Source organism: Carettochelys insculpta, chromosome 2, assembly GCF_033958435.1.
Source record: "Carettochelys insculpta isolate YL-2023 chromosome 2, ASM3395843v1, whole genome shotgun sequence".
Lineage (NCBI taxonomy): Eukaryota > Metazoa > Chordata > Testudines > Carettochelyidae > Carettochelys > Carettochelys insculpta.
The window spans coordinates 274470226-274495784 of NC_134138.1; the positions used below are offsets into that span (position 1 = coordinate 274470226).

Below are 25559 nucleotides of genomic sequence, written 5' to 3' on the forward strand. Positions count from 1 at the left end.
GTTAGAAAACCTGCTGTTCCTGGACTACGTTGGGGCACAATTGTTTATATCAACCGAAGTCCTAATTGGTTCCTCTAAGTGTGAGGTTCCATTAATATTTCTCAACCTTGTAAGAGAGGAATATTTTCTCTCTCAGTTCCCCAACATTTCCGTATCAGTGTCCCTGGGTAATGTGAGAGGGGGATTACTTGTCAACTACTTTACCATTCAGCCTTTGGACTTGTCTTCAGTATACACTGCAGCAACTGATCTGCCAGCAGTCGATTTACGATATCTGCTTAGACAAGATAAATCAACTTTCAGGTACTCTCTGGTCAACTCTGGTATTCCACCAGGGTTAGAAAAATAGGTGGAATTGACAGGAGGGCAGCTCCCTGCAGACCTTCTTGTATAGAAGACACTGCAGCAAGAAAGTTGACTACCTTAAATCGACAGAAAGGGGACATACTGTAGAGTTGGTCTTTGTCTGAATCCTTCCTTGGAAATCAAATCATTTCCTGCCCTGTTGTTTTTCAGAGCTTTCTGCAACCAACTGCATCAAAGTGATATTGACATAGTTCTTTTTCTAATTTCACTGCTGCACATTGGATTCTAGATTGTAGATGTAAAAATTATCAAGAACTTTTTCACTCTACTGTGTCTTAAGAGTCACATCAGGAGAGGCCCCGGATCCATCATTGTGTAGGCTTAATACAGCAATGCATTGTTAAATATAAAGGTAATTTTAACCATAATCGTCAGATGTTTAATGCCAGAACTATTTATTGGTCTCTTTAGTACAAAAAGTGTTGACTTTGCAAACTCTACATAAGAAAATCATCAAAGATTATAGAATCAGAAAATGTACAGCTGGAAGAGACCTAGAGAAGTCATCTAGTCCATCCCCCTGTGAGGGCAGAGCCAAATATAGCTAGAGTGTCCTAGAAGGGTTCTTATTACTTCCAATGATGGGCTAATCCACATCTCTTGAATGTTACAGAGCTTAAGTACTCTGATAGTTAGTTTTTCCATCATATCTAACTTAAATCTCCCCTGCCACTGCTATGTGGTAGTGATATGGAGAACCGTTGATAAGTGTCCTCACTTAGAATTGCCCTTAATAATTTGAAGACTGTTACCAAGTCCCTCCTTTAGTTTTCTTAAGACTAAACATTTAACAGGTTTAGCAAAATTAACCTAATTTTTATAGCTCTTCTCTGGGACTCTCTTTGTCCAGGTCTTGTGTAAAGTGTAACAGTTAGAACTGGACACAATACTCCAGCTGAGGCCCTACCAGCGTCCATAAGAACAAGATCAAAACAAAAAACAATCAAGTAGCATTTTAAAGACTAACAAAATAATTTGTTAGGTGAGCTTTCGTGGGACAGACCCACTTCGTCAGACCATAGCCATGCCAGAACAGACTCAATGTTTAAGGCACAGAGAACCAAAAACAGTAATCAAGGAGGACAAATCAGAAAAGAATGATCAAGGTGAGCAAATCAGAGAGTAGAGCAGTGGGGGGGGGTGTCAAGAATTAGATTAAGCCAAGTATGCAAATGAGCCCCTATAGTGACTCAGAAAATTCCCATCCCAGTTCAAACCACGTGTTAATGTGCCGAATTTGAATATAAAAGACAGCTCGGCTGTCTCCCTTTCAAGGGTGGTGTGCAAATTTTTTCTTCAGTTACGCGCAAACTCTTACATCATTAACAGAATGGCCCACTCCATTAAAATGTTGACTACCCGGTTTGTGGATCTGGAGTGTTTTTATGTCTGTTTCGTGCCCATTAACTCTTTGTCTAAAGGAGTTTGAAGTCTGTCCTCCCATGACTTACACATGAGATTCCTAGTAATAGTGCCCCCGCCACCATATTATCCTTTTTCAAAGTTGCATCATGTTGTTACCTCATTCAGTTTATCATCTGTTATCCTCAGATCATTTTCGGTAGTACTGCTTGCCACCTAACCACTTCTCTGTTTTGTAGCTGAGCATTTGATTTTTTTTTTCTGTCCATTGTAGTGGCTGTGTTAGTCAAACTTATTGTTGATTTCAGACCAAAGATGCAATCCATGGACATGATTTACAGAAATGTTAAGCACTTCCAAGTTTAGCAGCTGTTTGTGGGTGCTCAGTGCTTCTGAAAATCTGGTTCACGATTACAAAAAGCACTGACAGATGGTATGGTGGAGATCTGCAATAAAAGCAAATGGGCAAACAGCTGGTGTGCTGCCTCAGAATGCAAGCCTTGTGGATGGATATGTGAGGGTTGGCTGTGAGGTATGAACTTATCAATTGCATTTGATTAGTCGGTATGATTTGGGATTCTGACAATACCAAAGTGATCTGAGCCACAAAACTTTGCTTTGTTCAACAAAATGAGTCTATTAAAGCACTAAAATTAGATGCATCTTGCAAACAGTGTTTCTGTATTTCCTTTAAATTTGAATAAATTCCTTCTGTGCTGCTTCAAAGAGGTGGATTGATGGCAGTGGTGCTCAAAGTCTGCCATTTAGCCACAAAACAGTTACAACAGAGATTAACAGTGCCAGTTGCTCCCAGGCAGTTCTATTAATGTGAGGTATCCCAGATTTCTTAAATCCTTGGCCACTTTGTTAGTGTTAATTTTAGTGGTTTGTGACATCTACCTTTAGATTGGGGTCGGCAACCTCTGGTACAGGGGCCTAGAGTGGCACACAAACCAATTTTTATCTGCATGCAAGGCAGGTGCTCAGCCCCACTCCTCCACTCCATGCATCTGGGAGCGTGTTCAAAGACATGCCGCCTGTGGATTGACAAAATACCAGCTAGTACTGCCAACGACCACCTAAATGGTAAAGCTCTGCATGTTAGTTTATTTCTTAATGAAGCTGTTGTAAGTAAGACTATTAGTGACTTTAGAAAGTATCACAGGCCTTGGACCTAAAGGTCAAAAGGTCAAATTTCAGCACCCTGCCTGGGAAAGGTTGCTGACCCCTGCTTTAGACTGTGGCCGTCCACTTTTTTCCCATTAGTTACCAGTATCTGGATTGGGAAGACTTGTCATTTCCGTATTTATTCCAGAGCCTCTTATCAATATCATTGGAACGCTACATTAGCAAGTGTTTCTCTGCTGGTTTCCTTCTATCTAATCAGATTTTTTGAGGAGCTAACATGCAAATCTGTTGTTGTTGCTATTCTGCTTAAAGCTCTAATCATTGAGTGTAGATATTAGTTGTCAGGAAAGTGGTGGTCTTTGTTGTGAAAGTGCTACATGTACAGTCTCATGAATTATTTAGGGACAGTGATGGCCTTAAAGTTCACTTTTTGTCTAATATTTTAGTATTTTTGCTTATGTAGGATTTTGTTTCCTGTAGTGCAAACAGACTGCCAGGTTAGTCTACAACCTCACAAGAACTCATAGTCCCTGCCCTGGGGCTTTTCTTACTCTTAAATTTCCTTCATTGTGTTTTTTTTTTTTTTTTTACAGACTGGTATTCTGCTCATTATGAGAAAAAGTAATACAAGAGTTCATGATTCTTGTAAGCCTCACGGTTAGCTCCTTCCCTGAAAACCCTACTATGAATCAGATGGCAAATAAGAATCTGGATTAATCTGGCAAAATGCCATAGCAAGGCTCTTGTACATATTTCAGGCTTCCAAAGAGTGAGTGAGAGGACTCTGCAAGGTTTTCCTTTAATGTACTGATGTAGTAAAGTGTTCTGTTTTCTTATTGTAGAGAAGGGGATTGTGAGACAGAGGTTAAATGACATGTCCATATTCAGGGTAACACAGCAAATCTGTGATAGCATCAGGGCTCCTATATTTTGTTTCTCACTATGGCAGCTCTTAAGTTTAACTTCACTCTGTGTGAAGTGGGTGTGGGATTCACAAGCCTATATTAAGAAATAAGTTACTTAAAAATGTATTCTTCCAAATATATTCAAATCCCCTGGTGCCTTTTCCTAGGCAAAAATTGGTTTTTTAACAATAGTACCAGTTAAAATATATACTAATCCTGGTTAAGAATAATTTGCTTTCTCTAAATGTTTTTTGGAGTGAAGGTATATTTTTGTTGTTTGTTTGTTAGAATAGGCTATACAGACCTTCAGAAACAAAAGCATCTTGTTTATAGTGCTGTGAAGGAGCAATAAGATCTGAAAGTATGAGCATGGATTGGGAGCGCTAGATGTCTTGAATTCTAATTCTAGTTTGGTAACTGACTCTTACTGTGGTCTTGGACAAAAGAAGTGTGTCTATTTATACATGGAATATTTCTTGTTCACATACCTTTAAGAAATTTTAAAACTTTGCTCTGAACTTAATTGCACTATATAAAGTTTTTTAAAAAAAGTATTTGAACCATTTTAAATTACATATTTTAGGGAAATAAATGGTAATAAAACTGATTTCACAAGTGGTCAAATTGCAGTGAAGGAAGAGCCAGAGATAGCAGAATGGATACATGTTATGAAATAGGTTTTCATGGTCACTGACATTGTGCTGTTTCTCAATAGCGCTTATAAAAATAAGTTTTCTGTACATAACTGAAAAGAGAATGAAGATCATACATAAAAATAGCCTTTTGGGAAATGGTAGTATTTTCTTCTTGGCTTGCACAATATTACATACTGCTTTTGTTGGTGAGAGGATGTATTCTAACTGACATAATAGTATACATAAGCAAGCTACTCTCGTTAGGGACTGCTAGGCCTAAATTTAAACCTACCAGTTTTATTTTTGGGCATGTGTGCACATGCTCTTCTTGCTGAATAAAGATAAAAGCTGTCTTCATAAGTGTACATTAAAATAGAATGGAAACAGGATTATAAAATCTGACACTTGCTATACTGTCAGTTTCAAATAGTATTAACTGCATGCTAACTTTGTATCTTAGTAAGGCTCCTTTAAACTACACTTTTTCTTATACATCTTGGTTGCTGAATGCTGAAGAATACTTCTTAAATGGAAACTTCAACATATTATGCAAAATCAGACAAGGTAGACTTTTTGTTGTGCACAGTTGACTCAAATCTCTGAGAACTGTAGGTATGTTGTTGGCGATTCAAAACAATCCTGTTTGTTCTTCTAAACCAGGGGTCTGCAACCTGTGACTCCAGAGATGCATGTGGTTCCCACCATTATTCTTACAAAATGTTTAAAAGAAACAAAAACAACCTGATTCATTTTGATAAACGTTGAATGTCTAAAGCCCCAAAATGATCAGCTCATATCTAAGTAGCAAACAACATGTGATCTCAAAAGTTTGGATAACTCCCCGTAGTGTCCTCCGGAGAGAAAGAAGGTTTGGGAGTAAAAGTCAAGAAGGCAGTAGTACAAACAAAGAAACATGTGAAATGTGAGGAAATATGTAAAAAGTTTGTGATCATCCTGCAGTAAACATTTATTACACTACAAATCATTGTATGTGCACTGTCCTTAAAATAGGGGTTATAAAAAGTATGGTTTGATGTTATTTATTAACGACCGTCTCATATTCACACACATTGAAGCTCTTTAATTATTGAATTTTTCACAGAATTTGAAAAAAAAGGCTCTTGTTGCTACTTTGGTTGCAGAATCCTGATCTAAAGAGTTATAAAGAGATTCAGCCACACCATTAGTTTTTTAAGCCCAAAACTGTAGTAACAGCAATTTGTCACCTTAACTCTTTTGTAGCCATGTACTCTTAAAGCACCATATGAGTATTACAAAGTTCTTTCTTTCTTGGTTAAATAAGTCTTAAAACTGGAAGAAATAATGTAGCGATCAGCAGGCATAATGGTTCTTAGGCGGCTTTGTCTGTTGTTAATTTTTCTAAGTCAGTGTTAGAATCCAGCGTAAATTATTAGAGAGCTCTGTGGTGGCCTGTGTGAAATGATTTATTTCTAGTTTGTAATGGGAAGCCATCCACATTACAGAATTACCCCAGCTGTCTCCCCTTTTGGCAGAGAAATAATTGAACAGGATTGGAAACGGTACCTATTCTGTGTCATGGTTGACAAACACTGATGAGGCAACTTGGGCAATCTTATACTGCCATGTGTTGTCCGTATTCTTTGTATCATGAAAAAGTCATTCTCTGGGTATGTCAGCCTGGTTTCTATGGCTACTACTAAGTCACAGATTTAAAAACTGAATTACTGAACTTCCATGGTGAGACACCCGTTGTCTTTACAGTGTCCTTCACTGCTTATACGCTACTTTGGTATATGTCTTAAAGGGTTTTGTTTCCTTATTTAATAGATTGAGACTCCCAGCACCTCAGTGTTTTGTAACAGAATTGTTTAAAAATATAGAAATGCTCGTATGAGATCTGACTGCAGTTTAACTATTCATTATTAACTAGTTAACTATTCATGAACTTATCAAGGTGCTCTGTACAAGGAGTCTGGCTAGACAGAGTGGAAGAAATGCAGCATTCTAGTTGGTTATTATATCAGTTGTTTACCAGGTACTGGCTGAATAATTAACCTGTTTATGGATGAGCCTTTTGGATTATGTAGGAGCTGGTCATGCACTGAATTGCTGTGCCTGAGGAATAGATTTTGTAAATGTGACTGTGATTCTTAATAATTACTATTCTAACGTAGCAACTCTTTATATGACCAAACGACTATTAAAAAATACAAGTTCCATAACTAAAAACTAATCAGTACTGAAAAGCCAAAAATAAACATATCCACACATTGTTACTGATGACCCGTATTATAGAAATACATAGCTTATCACCGCTCATGGGATATAATTCTAAAATATGGCAAAAATCAAGCGTTCTGAAGCTTTCTTGAATTGTCGTTTGTATCGCCAGAAGTGTTGCACTCTCTTTCTCCCCCATCTCCACTAAATGCATGTTTGTATCTTTCAGTATGTTCAGGCAGATGCTCCTACCAATAAAACATTGGCTGGGCTGGTGGTGCAGCTGCTGCAGTTCCAGGAAGATGCCTTTGGAAAGCATGTCACCAACCCTGCCTTCACCAAACTTCCTGTGAGTATTTGAATGCCGTGAGCAGGCTGCCATTTTAGCAGCATACTTCGGTCTTGTCCATCCAGTACTTTTTGTTGCCAAATGACACAGTGGCACGCTTCCAACTGAGAAGGTAGATCTATGGCTCTTCTAGAGTGGTTGCCAGAGTTTAATGCAGATGGGCTAATCACCTGGGTCCTCCTGTGTCATGAAACAAGCTTTATGCTTAAAACGGCCTGCCATTTCAATAGAGTATGCAGGAGTTCATTTGAAACTGTGGAATAGCTTTAATTTTCTGATGGCATTGTAATTTTCTGTAGAGTCAAATGTGGGAATATTTTACTGTGGCTTGGATTTTGTCTTTAACATAGAGACTCGACAATAGTGGTAGTATCATTGCATAACTTCTAACTTTGGTCAGTTTTTTTCACCAGATTCCACGGCTTATTCTTCAAAATTTGACCTTATTTTAATTAGACACTGTTATTAACAAATCACTTGTCTGCCCAGAAATTATTTCCCTGCTAGTATTGCAAATAGCTCTATAACATTACTGTCATTCCTTCTTAGTGTGCACGCAGCCAGCCTCAGCACATGGCTAGGCTTCTTCATCGTATTTGGTGCTCTGCGTGGATGTTTAGCTTCTCCACCATGGGCTGCATGCTGACTGGGAGTGGGACATGAATGCTAATTCATGCCTGCCATTATGGTCACTGAAGATATAAGGAAGATCTTTGTTTTTCCAGTTGGTTTACGAAGTGCACTTGCTAGCACTTGTATGGACAATTTCACTGTTGCTTTTATATAATGTAACTGGGTCAGGCCAGCAGACACCAGCTGGAGGAGTGGAAGCAGCTCAGGATGCAGCCTGGGTTGGGGAAGAGCAAAAAAAAGCTATTTAAGCCCCCAGGTTTAGGCAGCATGGTGTGGTGGCAGGTAATCAATGAGGGCCAACTGACCTCACTGCCAGGGTGCCTGCCAGCAGAGTTTAAAAAGCAGTCCCAGCCAAGTGAGTGGGGAGAGAGTAAGAGAGCAGGTGCACAAGGAAGGGACCTACAGGGGTAGGAGACGAGAGAAGACAGATAAGGAGAACAAATTACATGTATAAAAGGGGCATGGGGTGGGGAGAGATGAGAGTAGCCTAACAGAGTGCCTGGGCTCCCCTGACTCAATGACACTGAAGCCCTGACTATAGCCAAGGGTGAATGGACTGACCGGCGGGCGTCTCCTCACCCCTCCAGCAAAGGGAGACTTGTGGGACCCTGACAAGACCCAGGGATATCCTGCCACATCTCTTAAACATGCCCCAAGTATATATTTTTAAATTTATACTCAAAAGATTTCCACTTTCTAGGAGCGATAACAAGGGGCTAGCACACTGTATGGTTAAAATTTCTTGCCACAAATGCAGTTGTGGTTGTAGATTACATAACCAGCAGATTTCTCCTTGGACTGTGGCAACATTAAAGTTGAAGCTGGTAAGCTTTTTCAATAAACCTAGGATTTCAGGGTGTTAGAATTTCAGGGTAAGTGCTCTCTCTATTGAAATGGACCAAGCATACTCTGAGGCTAGAAGGGAATTGTAAAAATTGTAGAATAATAGTACTAAAAGGAACCTCAAGAGGTCACGAAGTCCAGTACCCTGCCCTCATGGCAGGACCTGCTCTTAAATATCTGCAATGATGGAGATTCCACATCCTCCCTAACCAATTTATTCCAGTGTTTGTTTCCCAGCTGTTAGGAAGAACTTCCTGATGTCCAGTCTAAATCTCCCTTACTACAATTTGAACATGTTGCTGCTTGTCCTGTTATCAGATGTCAGGGAGAACAATTTTTCTCTCTCTTCCTTGTTAACACCCTTTGGTTAAACACCCGCTTCTTTCAGTCTTCCCTCATAAGATTATGTTTTATAGCCCATTAAGTTTTGTTGCTGTTCTCTGAACCTTCTCCAATATTGAAATGTGCTTGGAGGACGATGGAAAAACTGTTCTCTAGTAGTACATGATCATTCCCATCTTCTTTAGTATTAGTAGTTTTAGTAGTTTTCTTATTTGAGCATATATATTCTGGTTAGAAGATACATTACCTGAATTATAAATATGGCATGAACTCATAACTACCACTTATCTGGAGAAACTACAAAACTGAGATCCCTCTTACATAATCAGTTGAAAAGGTCATATAATAAAATTGCTCCCTAGCTTGTTTTGTTGAAAAAGAAACTATTGTAGACAGCCATCAGGTACGAGAGAGACAAAGGAAAGTGTAGGTGTTCGATTACACTTTTGTTTCAAGTTATTCTTAAAAAGGTTAATAATAGTGATGAGCTACTCAAAAACAAATTGTTAACAAGGGGGAAGAAATACAAGCCAAAATAGGGAAAGAACGAATTAAAGTATTTAAGTCAGCAGAGCCTGATGAAATTCATCTTGGAGTACTTGAGGAATTGACTGAAGCAATCTGGAAACAGCAGTTATTACTGAGAATGGCAGATGTAGTGCATATGTGTACAAAAAGGACCTGGTGTATTATAGACTAGTCAGTGTAATTTAAATACTTGGAAAGATATTAGAACAAATTATAAAAATAAATTTAAAAACATGGAGGATTATAAGGCTTTACCAGCGTAAACTTTTTAAGAACAAATCATGTCAAACTGACTTAATTTCCTTCCTTGACAGGGTTGTGTTACCATATGTGCAACCTGCCTCAGGTGGCATTTGACCAGGAGTCATCACTGAATTTGTTCCACTGGTTGGATCGCTATCTTTCCCAGCTCATGCCAAGTGCTGATGGGGATTTTGACATGAGGGTTACTGGCCTTAGTGACTGCATTGGATAGGGAAAATAGATGATATATATTGATTTTTAGTAAGGCTGTTGGTGGTCGTACATGACATTCTCAAGTAAACTTGAGAAACATGGTCTAGATAAAGTTACTATAAGGTGGATACACAAGTAGTTGAAAGACCATACTCAGAGTATTTATCAATAGTTTGCTGGCAGACAGGGCAGGCATATCTAGTAGAGTTCCACATGGATCAGTCGTGGGTTCAGTACTGGTCTGTATTTTCATAAATAGCTTTGGTAATGAAGTGGAGCATATAACACATGAATGTGTGACTTCAACTAAATTAAATTTAATAAAGTCAAGTGCAAAGTACTTCATTTCAGAAGGAAGAATCAAATGCATAACTGCAAAATAGAGTGTAACTGGTGAAGTAGTAGTACTAATGCAAAAATCTGGAGGTTAAAGTAGATCAGACATTGAGTGAATGAGCAGTGTGATGCTGTTTTGAGAGAGGCAAATATAATTGTGGAGGTATTAACAGAAGTGTCATATGCAAGAAGATAATTGTCCCACTCTGCTTGGTACTGATGAGGTCTCAGCTGCAATATTGTGTCCAATTATGTGTGCCTTGCTTTAGGAAGAATGTGAACAAATTGAAGAGAGTCCAAGAGATTTAAAAAAAAAAAAAAGAGAGAGATTTGGAAAGCCAGACCTATGAGAACAGATTGGAAAAACCTGGAGGTTACTCCTGAAAAAAGGAGAGTGAAGGAGACCTGATAAATCTTCAGATAGGTTAAGGACTGTTTTAAAGTGACAGTGGAGACAGTGATCTCCATCTCCACTTAAGGTAGATGAAGAAGTAACAGGCTCAATCAGCAGCAAGGGAGATTTAGATGAACTATTAAAAAAAAACATTCTAAATATGGGAATAGTTAAGCTCTTTCAAGGGTATCTGGGGAATTCCTATGATTGAAGGGTTAAAAAAAATTGGACAAACACCGGTGACAGGATGGTCTGTTTACTTGGTCCTGCAACAGCACATCAGGCTGGAGTTGATGACTTGTTAGGGTCCCTGCTAGTCTTACATTTCTGTGGTTCTGTACAACTAGATTCTCACATAACTATGAAAATATAGATCAAGGTTAGCCTTTGAGCCCCTTGTGTGTTGGAAATAGAAATATAAAGAAGTGGAATAAATTAACATGAAATTTAGGATATATCTGCTCTCTCCATATCTTTACAGTTGAACTGCTTAATTTTGAATGCACATATTTTTAACGACAGGTTGAAACTCTCTCATCCAGCAACATCCCTGGTCTGGCAGGACCACAGATGTTACTGAACCAGAGAGCTCCAGATGCATGGCTGCAGTGGAATCTGCTGTTGGCGGGGAGCCCCACTTGCAGCCTGTTCTGGAGCCCGAGGGGCAGCCATGAGGTGGGGAGCCACGTCCAGGAGCCCCACTGCAGGCAGCTCAGCCAGTGTTGGGGATGCCCACTGCAGCCATGAGGCCTAACCTCCCGTGGTCCAGCAAATCCTCTCATCTGGAACTGCTCAGGTCCTAGTGATGCTGGATTTGGGAGGTACAACCTGTACTTTGAGTGTTTTTAAATGAGTGAACAGTAAAGCCTTATAAAATTAGCCCCAGGTGAAAATGGAATGGTCAGTTTGTGAGTTCATTGGATTTGTGTTCTACACAGAATTGTGTATATTTAGTTATACAAAGCATATCTTAGCTATCATAGCATAGATGATGTTACTCTTGGTCAGTGTTTATACTTCTGTCTCTTGAATCTAGGCCAAGTGCTTCATGGATTTCAAAGCTGGAGGTACCTTATGTCATATTCTTGGTGCTGCTTACAAGTATAAGAATGAACAGGGCTGGTAAGTTTCTAGTAGAATTTGTACATCTTGTGCATGAAACTAAACCTGTGAAATGCCTATTTGAAATTTAATACACTTCCTTGACTATCTGAGGAGGAAAGGGAGTTAAGAGGAATACATTTGTTTCCTAATTGCTCTATTTAAAATTATCTAAAGTCAAGAAGACTTGTGAACTGGTGGATGGAGCTCCAGCTAAGGTGTCAGGATCTCCTGATGTTGTAATCCTCTTTTTACTGTTCATTTGCTCTGTTATAGTGGCCAAATTGCTGACTCTCTCTGCCTCAGTTTTTCTAGCTGTAAAATATGGATTATTCTTACTTGTCTCAGAGTATTGTTAGGATTGATTAATGTCTACTATTGTTAGGATTGATTAATGTATACAGATATGAAGCACAACTTAGATACTAATAAATAGAAAGTACTTTGTAATGTGTTCACCTGTGTTCATAATTACAGAATGCTAGTACCATAAAATCACTGCCTATATAAATATTGCCATACTCAAAAGAATCCATCTGGAGTCCAGTGGCGTTTATCATGGGCGCATTGTAATTCATAAGCCTCTTCTAAGGGGAAGGTACATAATAAGTAAATAATTATAACTGAGAAAATTGCAAAATTTTTGACTGGGACCTAAAAATAAAAGTCACGGCAGAAGTTTTTCCTTTCATTTATGTAGTTTTTCAAATACTATGAAGGCCTGTGATTGCACCTGGATAGAGATTACCTCCTTAAGAGCAAATCAGGAAGCAAGAATAAACCATATTTTAGTATTTTGTAGGTTAGATGGTGCTCTGCCCCCTAACTGCATTTGCAGGACATGGAAGAATAAAAAGCTGCCATGAGCTAATTATCTGAAGCCCTTTCTCCCCTTCCTGCAATGCTAATTCCAAGCTGCAGATAAGTGCTTCTTGGGATATTCTCAGTAGTATGTTTTTCCATGAGCCTTGTGCTTTCTCTGAGCATCAGTAGAAAAGTACCTCAGCTAGCTCCCACACAGTAAGTAAATACTCTTCTTTTTCAGGCAACCGTGACTTAGAGCAATCTGAATAAAAGCAAAACTCTTAACATTTGGCTGTATCCTCTCTCCTCCCTCTCTTGCTGATCCCCCAAAACTAGCTGGTAGTGTCTTGTGAGCGCGTGCATGTGGAATGGGGAGGGAAATTATGCTTGAGAATTTAACTTTGAGGATCGGACTTAGAGCCGGGAATGTTTCCTTCACTGATTTGACCAAGTAACAAGATATGCCTGATGCATGATTCTTTGTTTTTCAATCGTATGTGCATTGTCGCTCTTGGTTAACCTGTTTGTGAATGATCTATCTTATAGGAGAAGTACCTTTCCTGGTCATAATAGGTATGTCTGAAAAACGCACTTATCCAGTGCAGCTGGACGTACCCTATCATTGTAATTCAAAGAGATGTTCTCTAAAACCTGTTGCTCTAGACTTTCTTTCAAGCAGTAGTTGAATAAGAAAACAGGAATACCATCTAGTGATCATTTTAAATGACTTTTTAAATCACCCAATACAGTAAATGCTGCTGTTTGCGTTAAGAAATAATGCATGCTTTTATGTGAAAGATTAAATAAAATTATGGCAAAAATGTGAATGTATGAATAAAGTGAAATGAATCCTTACTGTTGACTTAGACCAAAATTTTCAAATGGTGGTTAAAGCTAAGCACCTAAAATAGGTGACCTCTCTTATAGAGATGTTTAAGCCTTAACACTTTGTTTTGAAAATGTTTGAAATAATAGTCTGAGTTTGAAAACTTGTTTATGAGTATGGTCAGTATTTTAATTTTGTATTCCATCTCTTAATGCTCCATTTTGTGACATTAGTCTCACGGCAGTTATCTAAAGATCACATTTTGATCAAAAGATTGTGAATTAATGTTAATATGTGTATGTTGGGGAAAGATTTTTTGATCAAGGCAATAAGAACAATCAGTTATAGATCCACAGTATTTTAGAACATTAAGCCCACCAGTCCAGAATTGTTCCCTACACAGTTTTTAAGATATCTTGTTCTGGCAGTCACTGTAAGTCTTGGAGATGACATTTATGCTGACATAGAATCATAGAAGAGTAGGACTGGAAGGGACCTCAAGAGGCCATCGAGTCCAGCCCCCTGCCCCCACGGCAGGACCAAACACTTTCTAGACCATCCCTGAAAGCCATCTATCTAACCTCTTCTTAAATATCTCCAGTGACGGAGATTCTACCACCTCTCTTGGCAATTCGTTCCAGTGTTTGATCACCCTGACAGTTAGGAACTTTTTCCTAATGTCCAACCTGAACCTCCCCTGCTGCAATTTAAGTCCATTGCCTCTTGTTCTATCCTCAGAGGCAAGGAAGAACAAGTTCCCTCCCTCGCCTTATGATGCCCTTTTAGATACCTGAAAACTGCTATCATGTCCCCCCTCAATCTTCTCTTTTCCAAACTAAACAAGCCCAGTTCTTTCAGCCTTTCTTCATAGATCATGTTCTCTAGACCTTTGATCATTCTCATTGCTCTCCTCTGGACCCTCTCCAATTTCTCCACATCCTTCCTGAACTGCGGTGCCCAGAACTGGACACAGTACTCCAGCTGAGGCCTAACCAGTGCAGAGTAGAGCGGGAGAATGACTTCTTGTGTCTTGTTCACAACACACCTGTTAATGCATCCTGGAATCACGTTTGCTTTTTTTGCAACAGCATCACACTGTTGACTCATATTTAACTTGTGGTCCACTATAACCCCTAGATCCCTTTCTGCTGTACTCATTCCTAGGCAGTCCTTTCCCATTCTGTATGTGTGACACTGATTGTTCCTTCCTAAATGGAGCACTTTGCATTTGTCCTTATTAAACTTCATCCTGTTTACCTCAGCCCATTTCTCCAGTTTATCCAGATCCTTTTGAATTATGACCCTATCCTCCAAAGAAGTTGCCACCCCTCCCAGCTTGGTATCATCTGCAAACTTAATAGGTGTACTTTCTATGTCAATATCTAAATCGTTAATGAAGATATTGAACAGAACCGGTCCTAAAACAGACCCCTGCGGAACCCCACTAGTTATACTTTTCCAGCAGGATTGAAAACCTTTAATAACTACTCTCTGGGTACGGTTATCCAGCCAGTTGTTCACGCACCTTATAGTAGCCCCATGTACGTTGTATTTCCGTAGTTTATTAATAAGTATATTATGTGAGACCATGTCAAATGCTTTACTGAAGTCTAGGTATACCACATCCACCGCTTCTCCCTTATCCACAAGGCTCGTTATTCTATCAAAGAAAGCTATTAGATTGGTTTGACATGATCTGTTTTTAACAAAACCATGCTGGCTGTTCCCTATCACCTTACCACCTTCCAAATGCTTGCAGATGATTTCTTTAATTACCTGCGCCATTATCTTTCCTGGCACAGAAGTTAAGCTGACTGGCCTGTAGTTTCCCGGGTTGTTATTGTTCCCCTTTTTATAAATGGCTACTATATTTGCCCTTTTCCAGTCTTCTGGAATCTTTCCCGTCTCCCACGATTTTCCAGAAATAATTGCTAAAGGCTCAGATACCTCTTCTATCAGCTCCTCGAGGATTCTAGAAGGCATTTCATCAGGCCCTGGTAATTTGCAGACATCTAATTTTTCTAAGTAAATTTTAATTTGTTCTTTTCTTATTTCAACTTCTAAACCTACCCCTTTTTCACTAGCATTCTCTATGTCGGGCATTCCTTCAGATTTCTCAGTGAAGACCAAAACAAAGAAATCATTAAACATCTCTGCCATTTCCAAATTCCCTGTTAATGTTTCTCCCTCGTCACTGACCAATGGCCCTACCCTCTCCTTGGTCTTCCTCTTGTTACCAATGTATTTGTAAAAAGCCTTCTTGTTTCCCTTTATGCTTGTAGCTAGTTTGAGCTCATTTTGTGCCTTAGCCTTTCTAATCTTGCTCCTGCATGCTCGTGTTGTTTGCCGATATTTGTCCTTTGTAATTTGTCCTAGTTTCCATTTCTTATACGATTCCTTTTTTATTTTGAGATCATGCAAGATCTCTTGGTTAAGCCAAGGCAGTCTTTTACCATGTTTTCTATCTTTCCTACCCAGCAGGATAGCTTGCTTTTGGGCCCTTAATAATGTCCCTTCGAAAAAACTGCCAGCTCTTCTCAGCCGTTTTTCCCCTCAGTTTAGCTTCCCATGGGACCTTACCTACCAGCTGTCTGAGTTTACCAAAATCTGCCTTCCTGAAATCCATTATCTCTATTGTACTGTTTTCCCTTCTACCCTTCCTTAGAATTGTGAATTCTATGATTTCATGATCACTTTCACCCAAGCATCCTTCCACTTTCAAATTCTCAATTTCTTCCCTATTTGTTAAAATTAAATCTAGAACAGCTTCCCCCCGGTAGCTTTTTCAACCTTTTGCAATAAAAAGTTGTCTGCAATGCAATCCAAGAATTTATTGGACAGTCTGTCCCCTGCTGTATTAGTTTCCCAGTATATACCTGGATAGTTGAAGTCCCCCATCACCACCAAATTCTGGGCCCTAGATGATTTTGTTAGCTGTTTAAAGAAAGCCTCATCCACCTCTTCCACCTGGCTAGGGGGCCTGTAGTAGACTCCTAGTAGGACCTCATCCTTGTTTTTTACTCCACTGAGTCTAACCCAGAGACTTTCAACCCGTCCATCTCCTATGTCCATCATCACCTCTGTCCAAGTGTGTACATTTTTAGTATACAAGGCAACACCTCCTCCCTTCTTTCCCTGTCTGTCCTTCCTAAGCAGGCTGTACCCTTCAATACCAACACTCCAATCATGAGTATTATCCCACCAAGTTTCTGTGATGCCAACAATATCATAGTTGTATTCATTAATTAGTACGTCCAGTTCTGCTTGTTTATTTCCCATACTTCTTGCATTTGTATATAGGCATCTCAGACGTTGATTTTGTCTTGCCTCCCATATGATACTGTCATTTAAATATAGGTAACGTAATGTTACTTTAGGTTGAAAGACAAGCATACAAAAGTAAGTGACTACCCTTAACTCCTTTCTGTAATGTTGGGCATTACGACAGACTCAGTCCTCTGGGGAGAAAAAAAAATCACATTTATTGAAAATAGAAACCATTCTGGAAAGTAAAAGCCTTTTGCAAAGGTGGACGTTTAGTCATGTGCATCTGTCTGGCATATATAAAGACTCCTCTCCCCATGCACAGCACCATATATGTTGCAATACTTGCATGACAGCTGCCTCAGATAAAGGTAAAGAGGCAGCTGTCATGCTCTTGATAAACTTGGTAAATTATAAAATTACATGACATTGTGAGGTTGTAACTGCGTAGGTTAATGTGAGCTTTCTAAGTTTTAAAATTCTGACTTGCACCTTAAGTTGTATAAAACTTAACATCGTTATATTTACAAGCTGTAACAATCGCAGTGTATTGTTGAAAATAAGTGATGCTTTGTGTATTTTAAGTTCACTTACAGCACAGTTTATACCACTTTCTACACTAACAACCATTTAATTCTATTTAACTGTGCATCGTACTAGACTCTGACAGAAAGTCATGCTTCAGCTAAGAACCTGAAATTGAGTTATTTATCAGCAGCTCAGTTTCTAACCCTTCTGACTGCCAAAGTGAAGTTCACAACCACATTCGTCGTCGTCATCATCGATAACTGTGGGCTCAGCGCCCATTGGTGTCTGATGCGTCTCTCACTAGTCCTTTACATCTTTCCCTGTCAAGCGCCGAGTGTCTTAGAGTCTGTAGACTGGCTCTGCACCAATCCACTATATCATGTACCCGTTCTCTGTGGGGTCTGCCTTTTCTGTTCAAACCGTCCATTATGCTGAATACCAGGGTCTTTATTTTTCGTTTGTCATTCATTCTGCAAATGTGCCCACATAGTTGTAGCTTCTGATTTATAACCACCTGCAGCAGGTTCTCTTTCAGCTGTATCTTTCTATGTAGCTCCTCATTGGTGACCTTCTGCATCTATCCTGTTGTCAGAATCTTTCTATAACAACTCATTTCAAACACCAATATTATTCTTTTCAAATCTTTCATTATCATCCATGTCTCACATCTGTACAACATGCTGCTGAATACACATACTTTCAAGACACTCAGCTTCATTCCTAAGATAATCGCTTTGCTTTTCCAGATCTTATCCATCACCTTCAAACTCACTCTTGCTTTTGCTATTCTAGTTGCTATTTCCTTCTTTCAGTCTAGATCATACGTTATGTTGCTCCCCAGATATGTGAACTTCTCTATGTTCTCTAGTTCAATACCTTCTACACTGATCTTCCTTCCTATTTCCTTTTCTCCAGATACCACTGTTTTTGTTTTATTGAAGTTCATAGTCAGTCTGCACCGTTTCCCTTCTTCATTTAGCACCTGCACCATTTTTGCTAGCTTCTTCTCATCGATAACTATATCATCCGCAAACCTCAAGTTAATTTTTTTCCCTGTGCACAGATATCCCTTCTACCTCTTCCTTGATCTTGTCCATTGCGCTCTCCAGATGTGTGATGAAGATACTTGGTGTTATTGGATCTCCTTGTCTCATACCTCTACTTGTTTTAAGTCAACTTCCCAACTCACCACTGCCTCCACGTTGTCATTGATATCCTTCAAGAATCGTATCAGTCTGCTATCAGCTCAGCATGACTCCAACACCGCCCAAGTCACTTTCTGATGTATATTGTCAAATGCCTTTTGAAAATTGACGAAGCAAGTGTAGATGTTCTTGTTCTTTTGTCGAGCTTTCTCTGCTATCAGTCTAAGTGCCAATATCTGCTGTATGATACTTCTATCTTTTCTTAACCCCGCTTGCTCGTCTGCTATATGTTCTTCTATCTGCGATCTTAGTCTCTCCATCAGTATCATCAGCACCTGGCCTAGATGACTCTGTAGGGCAATCGTTCTGTAGTGCTTGCACTCCAATATACTTCCTTTCTTGTGCATTGTCACTAGCATGGATTTTGTCCATTCCTTAGGTGCCTTCCCTTCTTTCCATGCTATGCAGGCTGAATTGTTGGTGATCAGAAATTCTTAGAGCCTGTCAAACAGCAGACTATGGTATCTAAACGTATATCTTATTTACAATTCTTTACATAAGTCACCCAAATTCTTAGTATTGAGATGTGAAAGTAAATCATTATAATTTGAATAAATCCATCCCATGACTGTAGAGGAAAGTCTCATTACTTTACCTCTACATTATAAGATTAATAACTTGGGTTATTTGTAGAAGATTTCCCACTTAGCTCAGGCCCAGGAGCCGAGTCCAGTATGAGGATGGACATAATGCATTGTTTCAGTTACATCTACAATGTGTATTCTGTGCCTGCAGTAGTGTTTTTTTCCTGTGTGCCTGGTTCAAAAAAGCACTGTGATGGATTTATGAAGATCTACTGCATGGTTCTGAGGTTAGAGTGTAGGCCTACAACTTAAACCAATAGAATAGTGAATGCAATAGAAATAAAAATAGAAAGCAATGTTTAGAAATGTGAAAATTGATTTATTTGTGCCCCCAATGCTTCTGTTTTCAGCTGCTCGTGCCACTGAGTTTTCTTAATAAAATCACATTCACAGCTGCTTTTATTTTGCTGCTATTTGATCACTTGAGAGAATGTAGAAATGTAGTTAATTGGCTACCTGTCTTGTTCCAAGATTTTGTTGCTAGTCATGTTGGATAATAGAACTCGAGCACTGTGCTACATTTTGGTGATTGGGATTGAATATTTCTTCTCTACAAGGGAGTCAAGTGGAACAAGAATAACACACTTGAACCATTTCTGTTCTGCTCTGAAGTTCAGTAATTTATGTTCATGCGTGCAGATACTGTAAGAATCTGTTCTTCTTCGAGTGTCCCCGTGGGTGCTCCACCATAGGTGACGGCTTGGCCGGCGCCGCAGATCGGATCTTCCAAGCAGTTTCTGCCGGACCGCGCATGCGCCGGTACGCGCCGCTCCCTGGCGCGCTCCTGGCCATGTGCGCGATCCGGTCCCCGCCAGTTCCTCTCAACCGCCGTCGGCTGCAGACGGAATCCGACTAGGCTAAAGCCACATAGCGTATTCAACGACTTTATTGGTTTTTCTCTTTAAAGTTTTTCAGTTCTTAGGATACCATAAGTAACCGGTTGTTATTTTGCAAAAAAAAAAAAAAAAACAAACAAACAACAAACAAGCTACGGAGGGACAGCTCAAGCCAGTCCCAGTAACCAGCGCCGGAGGCCGGGAGCTAGGGCCATCAGCCCTCCTGCGGAGGCAGGCCATCGGACAGGGAAACAGCACAAAGAAGTGCTAAGTACCCACAAGCAAACTCAAAGACTCACCAACAATGTCCGCCTCAGGCTTTAAAAAATGTGAGTCCTGCCGAGAGGCGATGCCAGTGTCCGATGGGCACAGTCTATGCATAAGGTGCCTGGGGGAGTCCCATGTGGCACAAAAATGCGCCTTCTGTGCAAAGTTAACGACCAGAGCACGGAGAGACAGGGAGATGAGAATTAAACTGCTGCTTCTTGACAAGGCCCTCCAGCCAGACGTGCCGGAGCGGCCGCAGCAGGAGGGACCCTCCGGGGCCCTTAGAAGGAAAGCTGCCTCCCTCACTCCATCTGCGCAAAAACGGAGGAAAGTTTCTCCAACCCGATCCCTGCCGGCAGTAACAGTGAGCGGGACGGGAGGAGCGAGCAGCCCCCAGCCGCAGCAACAGCTGATCGGCGGCGGCACGGAGAGCCACGTGGAAGCGGCTCAGCCTCCGATGATCAGCCAGCCGCCCCGCACCGCAGGCAGGGCGGCGGCTAAGCAAGCGCCGGTACCAGCGGCACCGCAGACAGCGGCACCGATCCCCGGGGAACCGGCGGTGCAGGGCGCGCAGGCACGTAGCCTGCAGGCGCACAAGGACTCCGCACGTGTGGCACCGCCCTCGAGCGTGCCTAGCACGGTGCCGACGGGGCCGGGATCCCCCGCCCATCAGGGGGCGGAGTTACCTCCTCAAGGGAGGGGGAAGGCTGCACACAAGAGGAGGCATTGCAGCCCCTCTCCAGACAGGGCTGTGGAGCTCTTCTCTCACAGCCCTCCGCTCATGTTGCAGACTCCAACCAGAAGGCAGGGGCCCCCCCTAGCCTACCCGGAGCCCCCTTCTCCTTTCCTGCAATCAGCCTCCCCATGGCTGGCACCCCCCTCGCCCTTCCTGGGATTTGAATCGCTGGACTATTATGCAAAATCGCTCTCTCCAGTGTCTCGACAATCCCCCTCTCCCAGACACACAGGGTACGTCCAAAGGGAATGGTCAAGGTCACCTTCCCAGGAACAGTGCCTATACTACCATGGTCGTCCCTTCCACGCGGGGCATGGACACCATCGGCAATCTACCAGGGGGAGATCCCCACATATTACCTCGTACCCCCGAGGGCAATCGCGATCGGGGACGGAGACTCAAGCATCCCAGGGGGGGCTGGCCGTGGACCCACGAGATTTTCCCTCGCAAACCTCCAGCGAGAGGGCGCACCATCACCATCAAGAACCGGAAGGGTCCAAAGAAATGTACCCCAGCGGTTCCTCGTTTTCCTCCCCGGATGAGGCCACGGCCTTAGGGGACGTCCATCCCAAGGACGATCTCAAACAGTTTCAGGAGCTGTTTAAGAGGGTAGCTTTCACGCAAGGCATCCAGACAGCACAAGTGCAAGAGAAACATCATAAGCTCCTTAAAAATTTGAGCTCCCCGGCCTCCTCCAGAGTAGCAATCCCGCTTGATGAAGCGATCTTGGAGTCCGCCACTACCATATGGCAGACCCCGGCAACTATTCCGCCTGTCCAAAAGAGAGCGGATAAGAAATACTTCGTGCCGGCGAAGGGCATGGAGTTCTTGTTTAGCCACCCCCAGCCAAACTCCTTGGTGGTGGAGTCCTCGCAGCAAAGATTAAAAACATCTCAATTTAAAACAGGGGGAATGGACAGAGATGCCAAGAAGCTAGAGCTGTTCGGCAGAAAGGTCTACTCCTCCTCCACTTTAACCTTGCGAATGGCAAATTATGCAGCGCACTTGGCGAACCATAATTTCGACAACTATGCCAGATTAACTTCCCTCATGGACTCGCTTCCAGAGGACAAAAAGCCGGTCCTCAAGGCCATAGTGCAAGAGGGCTACGCGGCTGCGAGGAGGGAAGTTCAGATTGCTTTGGACGTTGCGGACACGGCAGCACGTTCCACAGCAACTGCAGTGGTGATGCGACGGGAGTCCTGGCTCCAGACCTCGGGCATACCGAGAGATCTGCAGGCGAAGATAATCGACCTTCCCTTCGACTTGCAGAAGCTGTTTGCTGAATCAACTGACTCGGTCCTTCATTCCAGTAAAGACTCAAGAGCCACACTCAGGACCCTGGGGATTTACACCCCTCCATACTCAAAGAAAAGGTACTACCCACAGCAAAGGCGGTACCAATACCAGCAACAGCGCCCCCAGTATCACAGGGGTTACGAGCAAGGGCGGCATCAGCAGCACCAGCAGTACAGAACCCCCAGGCGACGCTCACAACAGGGCCGTACGTCCTCGGGGCGGGGCCAAAGGCCACAAGTTTGACATACAAATCCAGGGCTGCGCCATCACCACCATTGCACAAGATCATCCGAAACGACTTTTTCACCATCGCCTCCGACCATTCTACGACCAGTGGCAAAGGATCACCACAGACAAATGGGTGCTGGAGATCATAGCCACGGGGTACGCCATCCCCTTCCAGTCGCTCCCGCCGCCGCGACCCCCGCCCAAGCCCCACCCCCAGGAGGCCTCCCATGTAGCCAGGCTCAGGCAGGAGGTGGCCCACCTAGAGTTCATAGGGGCGGTGGAAAAGGTGCCGGAGCAACTGCAAGGGAAAGGGTTCTACTCTCGGTATTTCCTGACGGAGAAAAAAACAGGAGGCTGGAGGCCCATCTTAGACCTTCGTGGCCTCAACAGGTATCTGCGCAAGCAACGTTTTCGGATGATCACTATTGCCTCCATCCTTACAGCACTGGACGATGGAGACTGGTTCGCAGCCCTCGATCTACAAGACGCGTACTTCCACATAACCATTCATCCGGCTCACCGACGTTTTCTCCGGTTCATGGTGGGCAACGAACACTTCCAATACAAGGTCCTGCCGTTTGGCCTTTCCTCGGCCCCCAGAGTCTTCACCAAGACCTTGGCAGTGGTGTCAGCCTACCTGCACAGACAGGGGGTGTTTATTTTCCCGTATCTGGACGACTGCCTGCTCAAAGGGACCTCGAAAAGGGAGGTTCTCCGCATGATACGCGTCACAGCAAACACGTTCTCCGCACTTGGCCTGGTTATCAATATGGCAAAATCAAAGATAGACCCCTCACAGGACATAGAGTTCATAGGGGCTCGCATAAACTCAGTCTCGGCGAGAGTATACCTTCCAGAGGCTCGCTTTCGAGCCATCGGTTCCCTCGTGCAGGTCATCACCTTCAGCCCTACGGTGCCGGTCTTGACGTGCTTGCAGCTGCTGGGCCACATGGCAGCGGCTACGTTTGTGGTACAGAACGCCAGGTTGCACATGCGCGGCATGCAACATTGGCTGGCAAGTGTATACAAGCCGGCAGTACACACCGTTCACAGGGTGGTGTCGCCCCCACCTGGGGTGCGCGAATCCCTGCAATGGTGGGTAAACCCCGGGAACTTGCTAACAGGGGTACCCTTCCATCAGCCGCAAATATCGGTTTTCCTCACTACGGATGCCTCTCTCATAGGGTGGGGAGCGCACATGGGCGAAGAGGTGGCTCAAGGACTGTGGTCACCCACGGAACAGTCTCTGCATATCAATGTTTTAGAGCTCAGAGCAGTGTTCAACGCCTGCAAACACTTTCGAGACCGTATACAAGGCAAAGTCGTCGGGATCAGTACAGACAATACCTCCACCATGTTTTACATAAACAGGCAAGGAGGAGCTCGATCCCGTACCTTATGCGCGGAAGCAATCCGCCTATGGAACTGGTGCATCGCCCACGATATAATCCTGAGAGCCTCCTACTTGCCGGGCACGCACAACGTGAAGGCAGACCAGTTGAGCAGACGTTTTGCGCTCACCCACGAGTGGCAGATCCGTCCCGATCTACTACGGCCTATTTTCCACGCATGGGGGTTTCCCCAAATAGATCTGTTTGCCACTCAGCACAACAAACAGTGCCCACGATTCTCCTCCAGAGCAGGGCTGGGCCGGGGGTCCCTGGGGGACGCGTTCGCGATCCCGTGGGGAGGCCCCCTGCTTTACGCGTTTCCCCCTGCAGTGCTGATCCACAAGGTTCTGCAAAAAGCCAGGAGAGACAAGGCTCGGATGATCCTGATAGTCCCAACATGGGATCGCCAACCATGGTTCCCCCTACTCCTGCGCCTGTCGGACCGCCCACCGATGCCTCTTCCGGTGGCGCCGGACCTGCTCACGCAAGCCCAGGGGTCCATAGTGCATCCGCACCCCCAAAGCCTGCGACTGCAAGCGTGGCTAATCCATGGCTCAGCTCCCTAGAGAGCACATGCACAGTGGAAGTACAGCAAGTCCTAGAAAGTAGCAGGAGGACTTCCACTAGGAAAACCTACAAACAAAAATGGACTCGCTTCATGGCTTGGTGTTCTACCAAGCAGCTGGCCCCCCTTTCGGTGCCTATACCTACAATTCTAGAGTATTTACTGGACCTCAAGAGAGCAGGACTCTCGCTATCCTCGTTAAAGGTCCACCTGGCCGCCATCTCGGCGTTCAGACATGAGGAGGGAGGGCACACGGTGTTCGCCCACCCTATGGTTACCAGGTTCCTCAAAGGGTTGGTAAACCTATACCCCCCTCGGAAACCGATTCCACCTTCGTGGAGCTTGGACCTGGTGCTTACCATACTCATGGGACCACCGTTCGAGCCCTTGGCCACGGTTCCCCTTCGCCTCCTTACAGTAAAGACGACCTTTCTTCTTGCAATTACGTCAGCCCGTCGGGTGAGCGAGCTTGCGGCAGTCATGGCAACGCCACCCTGCACTGTCTTTTCCAAGGAGGCGGTAACCATACGGCTGCATCCAGCCTTTGTTCCCAAAGTTTCTTCCGAGTTTCACATCAATGAACCTATTGTTCTACCCTCGTTCTATCCAAAGCCTCATAACTCCAGCGAAGAGGCGCGCCTACACCTCCTGGATGTGAGGAGGGCGCTAGCCTTCTACGTAGACAGGACCAAGTCCTTCCGAAAATCGGATAGACTCCTGGTCTCCCTCGCTCCCAAATCTAAAGGAGAAGGTCTCTCATCGCAGAGAATCTCAAAGCACATTGTATCCTGCATAAAAATGTGCTACGAGCTCAGAAAGACTCCTTTGTCGGCCACTCCCAGGGCTCATTCCACCAGGGCGGTGGCAGCATCAACAGCCTTTTTCAAGGGCGTTGCATTGAAAGACATTTGCAGAGCGGCGACTTGGTCATCCTACGACACGTTCGCCAAACATTACGCCCTTCACAGGGTATTCCAAGAGGATACCCGTCTCTCTGCAGCGGTCCTCTCGGGGACCAGCTGCACATAATCCGATTACCCACCACCTATCTGGGTTACTGCTGGGTAGTCACCTATGGTGGAGCACCCACGGGGACACTCGAAGAAGAAAGAGAAGTTACTCACCGTAGTAACGGTGGTTCTTCGAGATGTGTCCCCGTGGGTGCTCCACTTCCCGCCCATCCTCCCCGCTTCGGATCTCTGTTAGTGTTTTGCAGGGGCAACCGAGGCGGTTGGTCGAGGAACTGGCGGGGACCGGATCGCGCACATGGCCAGGAGCGCGCCAGGGAGCGGCGCGTACCGGCGCATGCGCGGTCCGGCAGAAACTGCTTGGAAGATCCGATCTGCGGCGCCGGCCAAGCCGTCACCTATGGTGGAGCACCCACGGGGACACATCTCGAAGAACCACCGTTACTACGGTGAGTAACTTCTCTTTCTTTGTAAGTAT

The 25559-nt window shown here is 43.4% G+C and overlaps 1 protein-coding gene across 2 annotated transcripts in view; it reads left to right on the plus strand.

Annotated features, from left to right (window-relative positions):
- Nucleotides 1-25559, plus strand: part of SMARCC1 (SWI/SNF related BAF chromatin remodeling complex subunit C1) — a 153155-nt gene that overhangs the window by 2059 nt on the left and 125537 nt on the right. Inside the window, exons 2-4 of one of the 2 annotated variants that reach the window (XM_074985235.1) lie at nt 6828-6947; nt 11516-11601; nt 12931-12957. In XM_074985235.1, the coding sequence (XP_074841336.1) occupies nt 6828-6947; nt 11516-11601; nt 12931-12957 (233 nt within the window). The remainder of the gene's footprint in view (nt 1-6827; nt 6948-11515; nt 11602-12930; nt 12958-25559) is intronic. The other variant, XM_074985236.1, reaches the window with a different exon arrangement.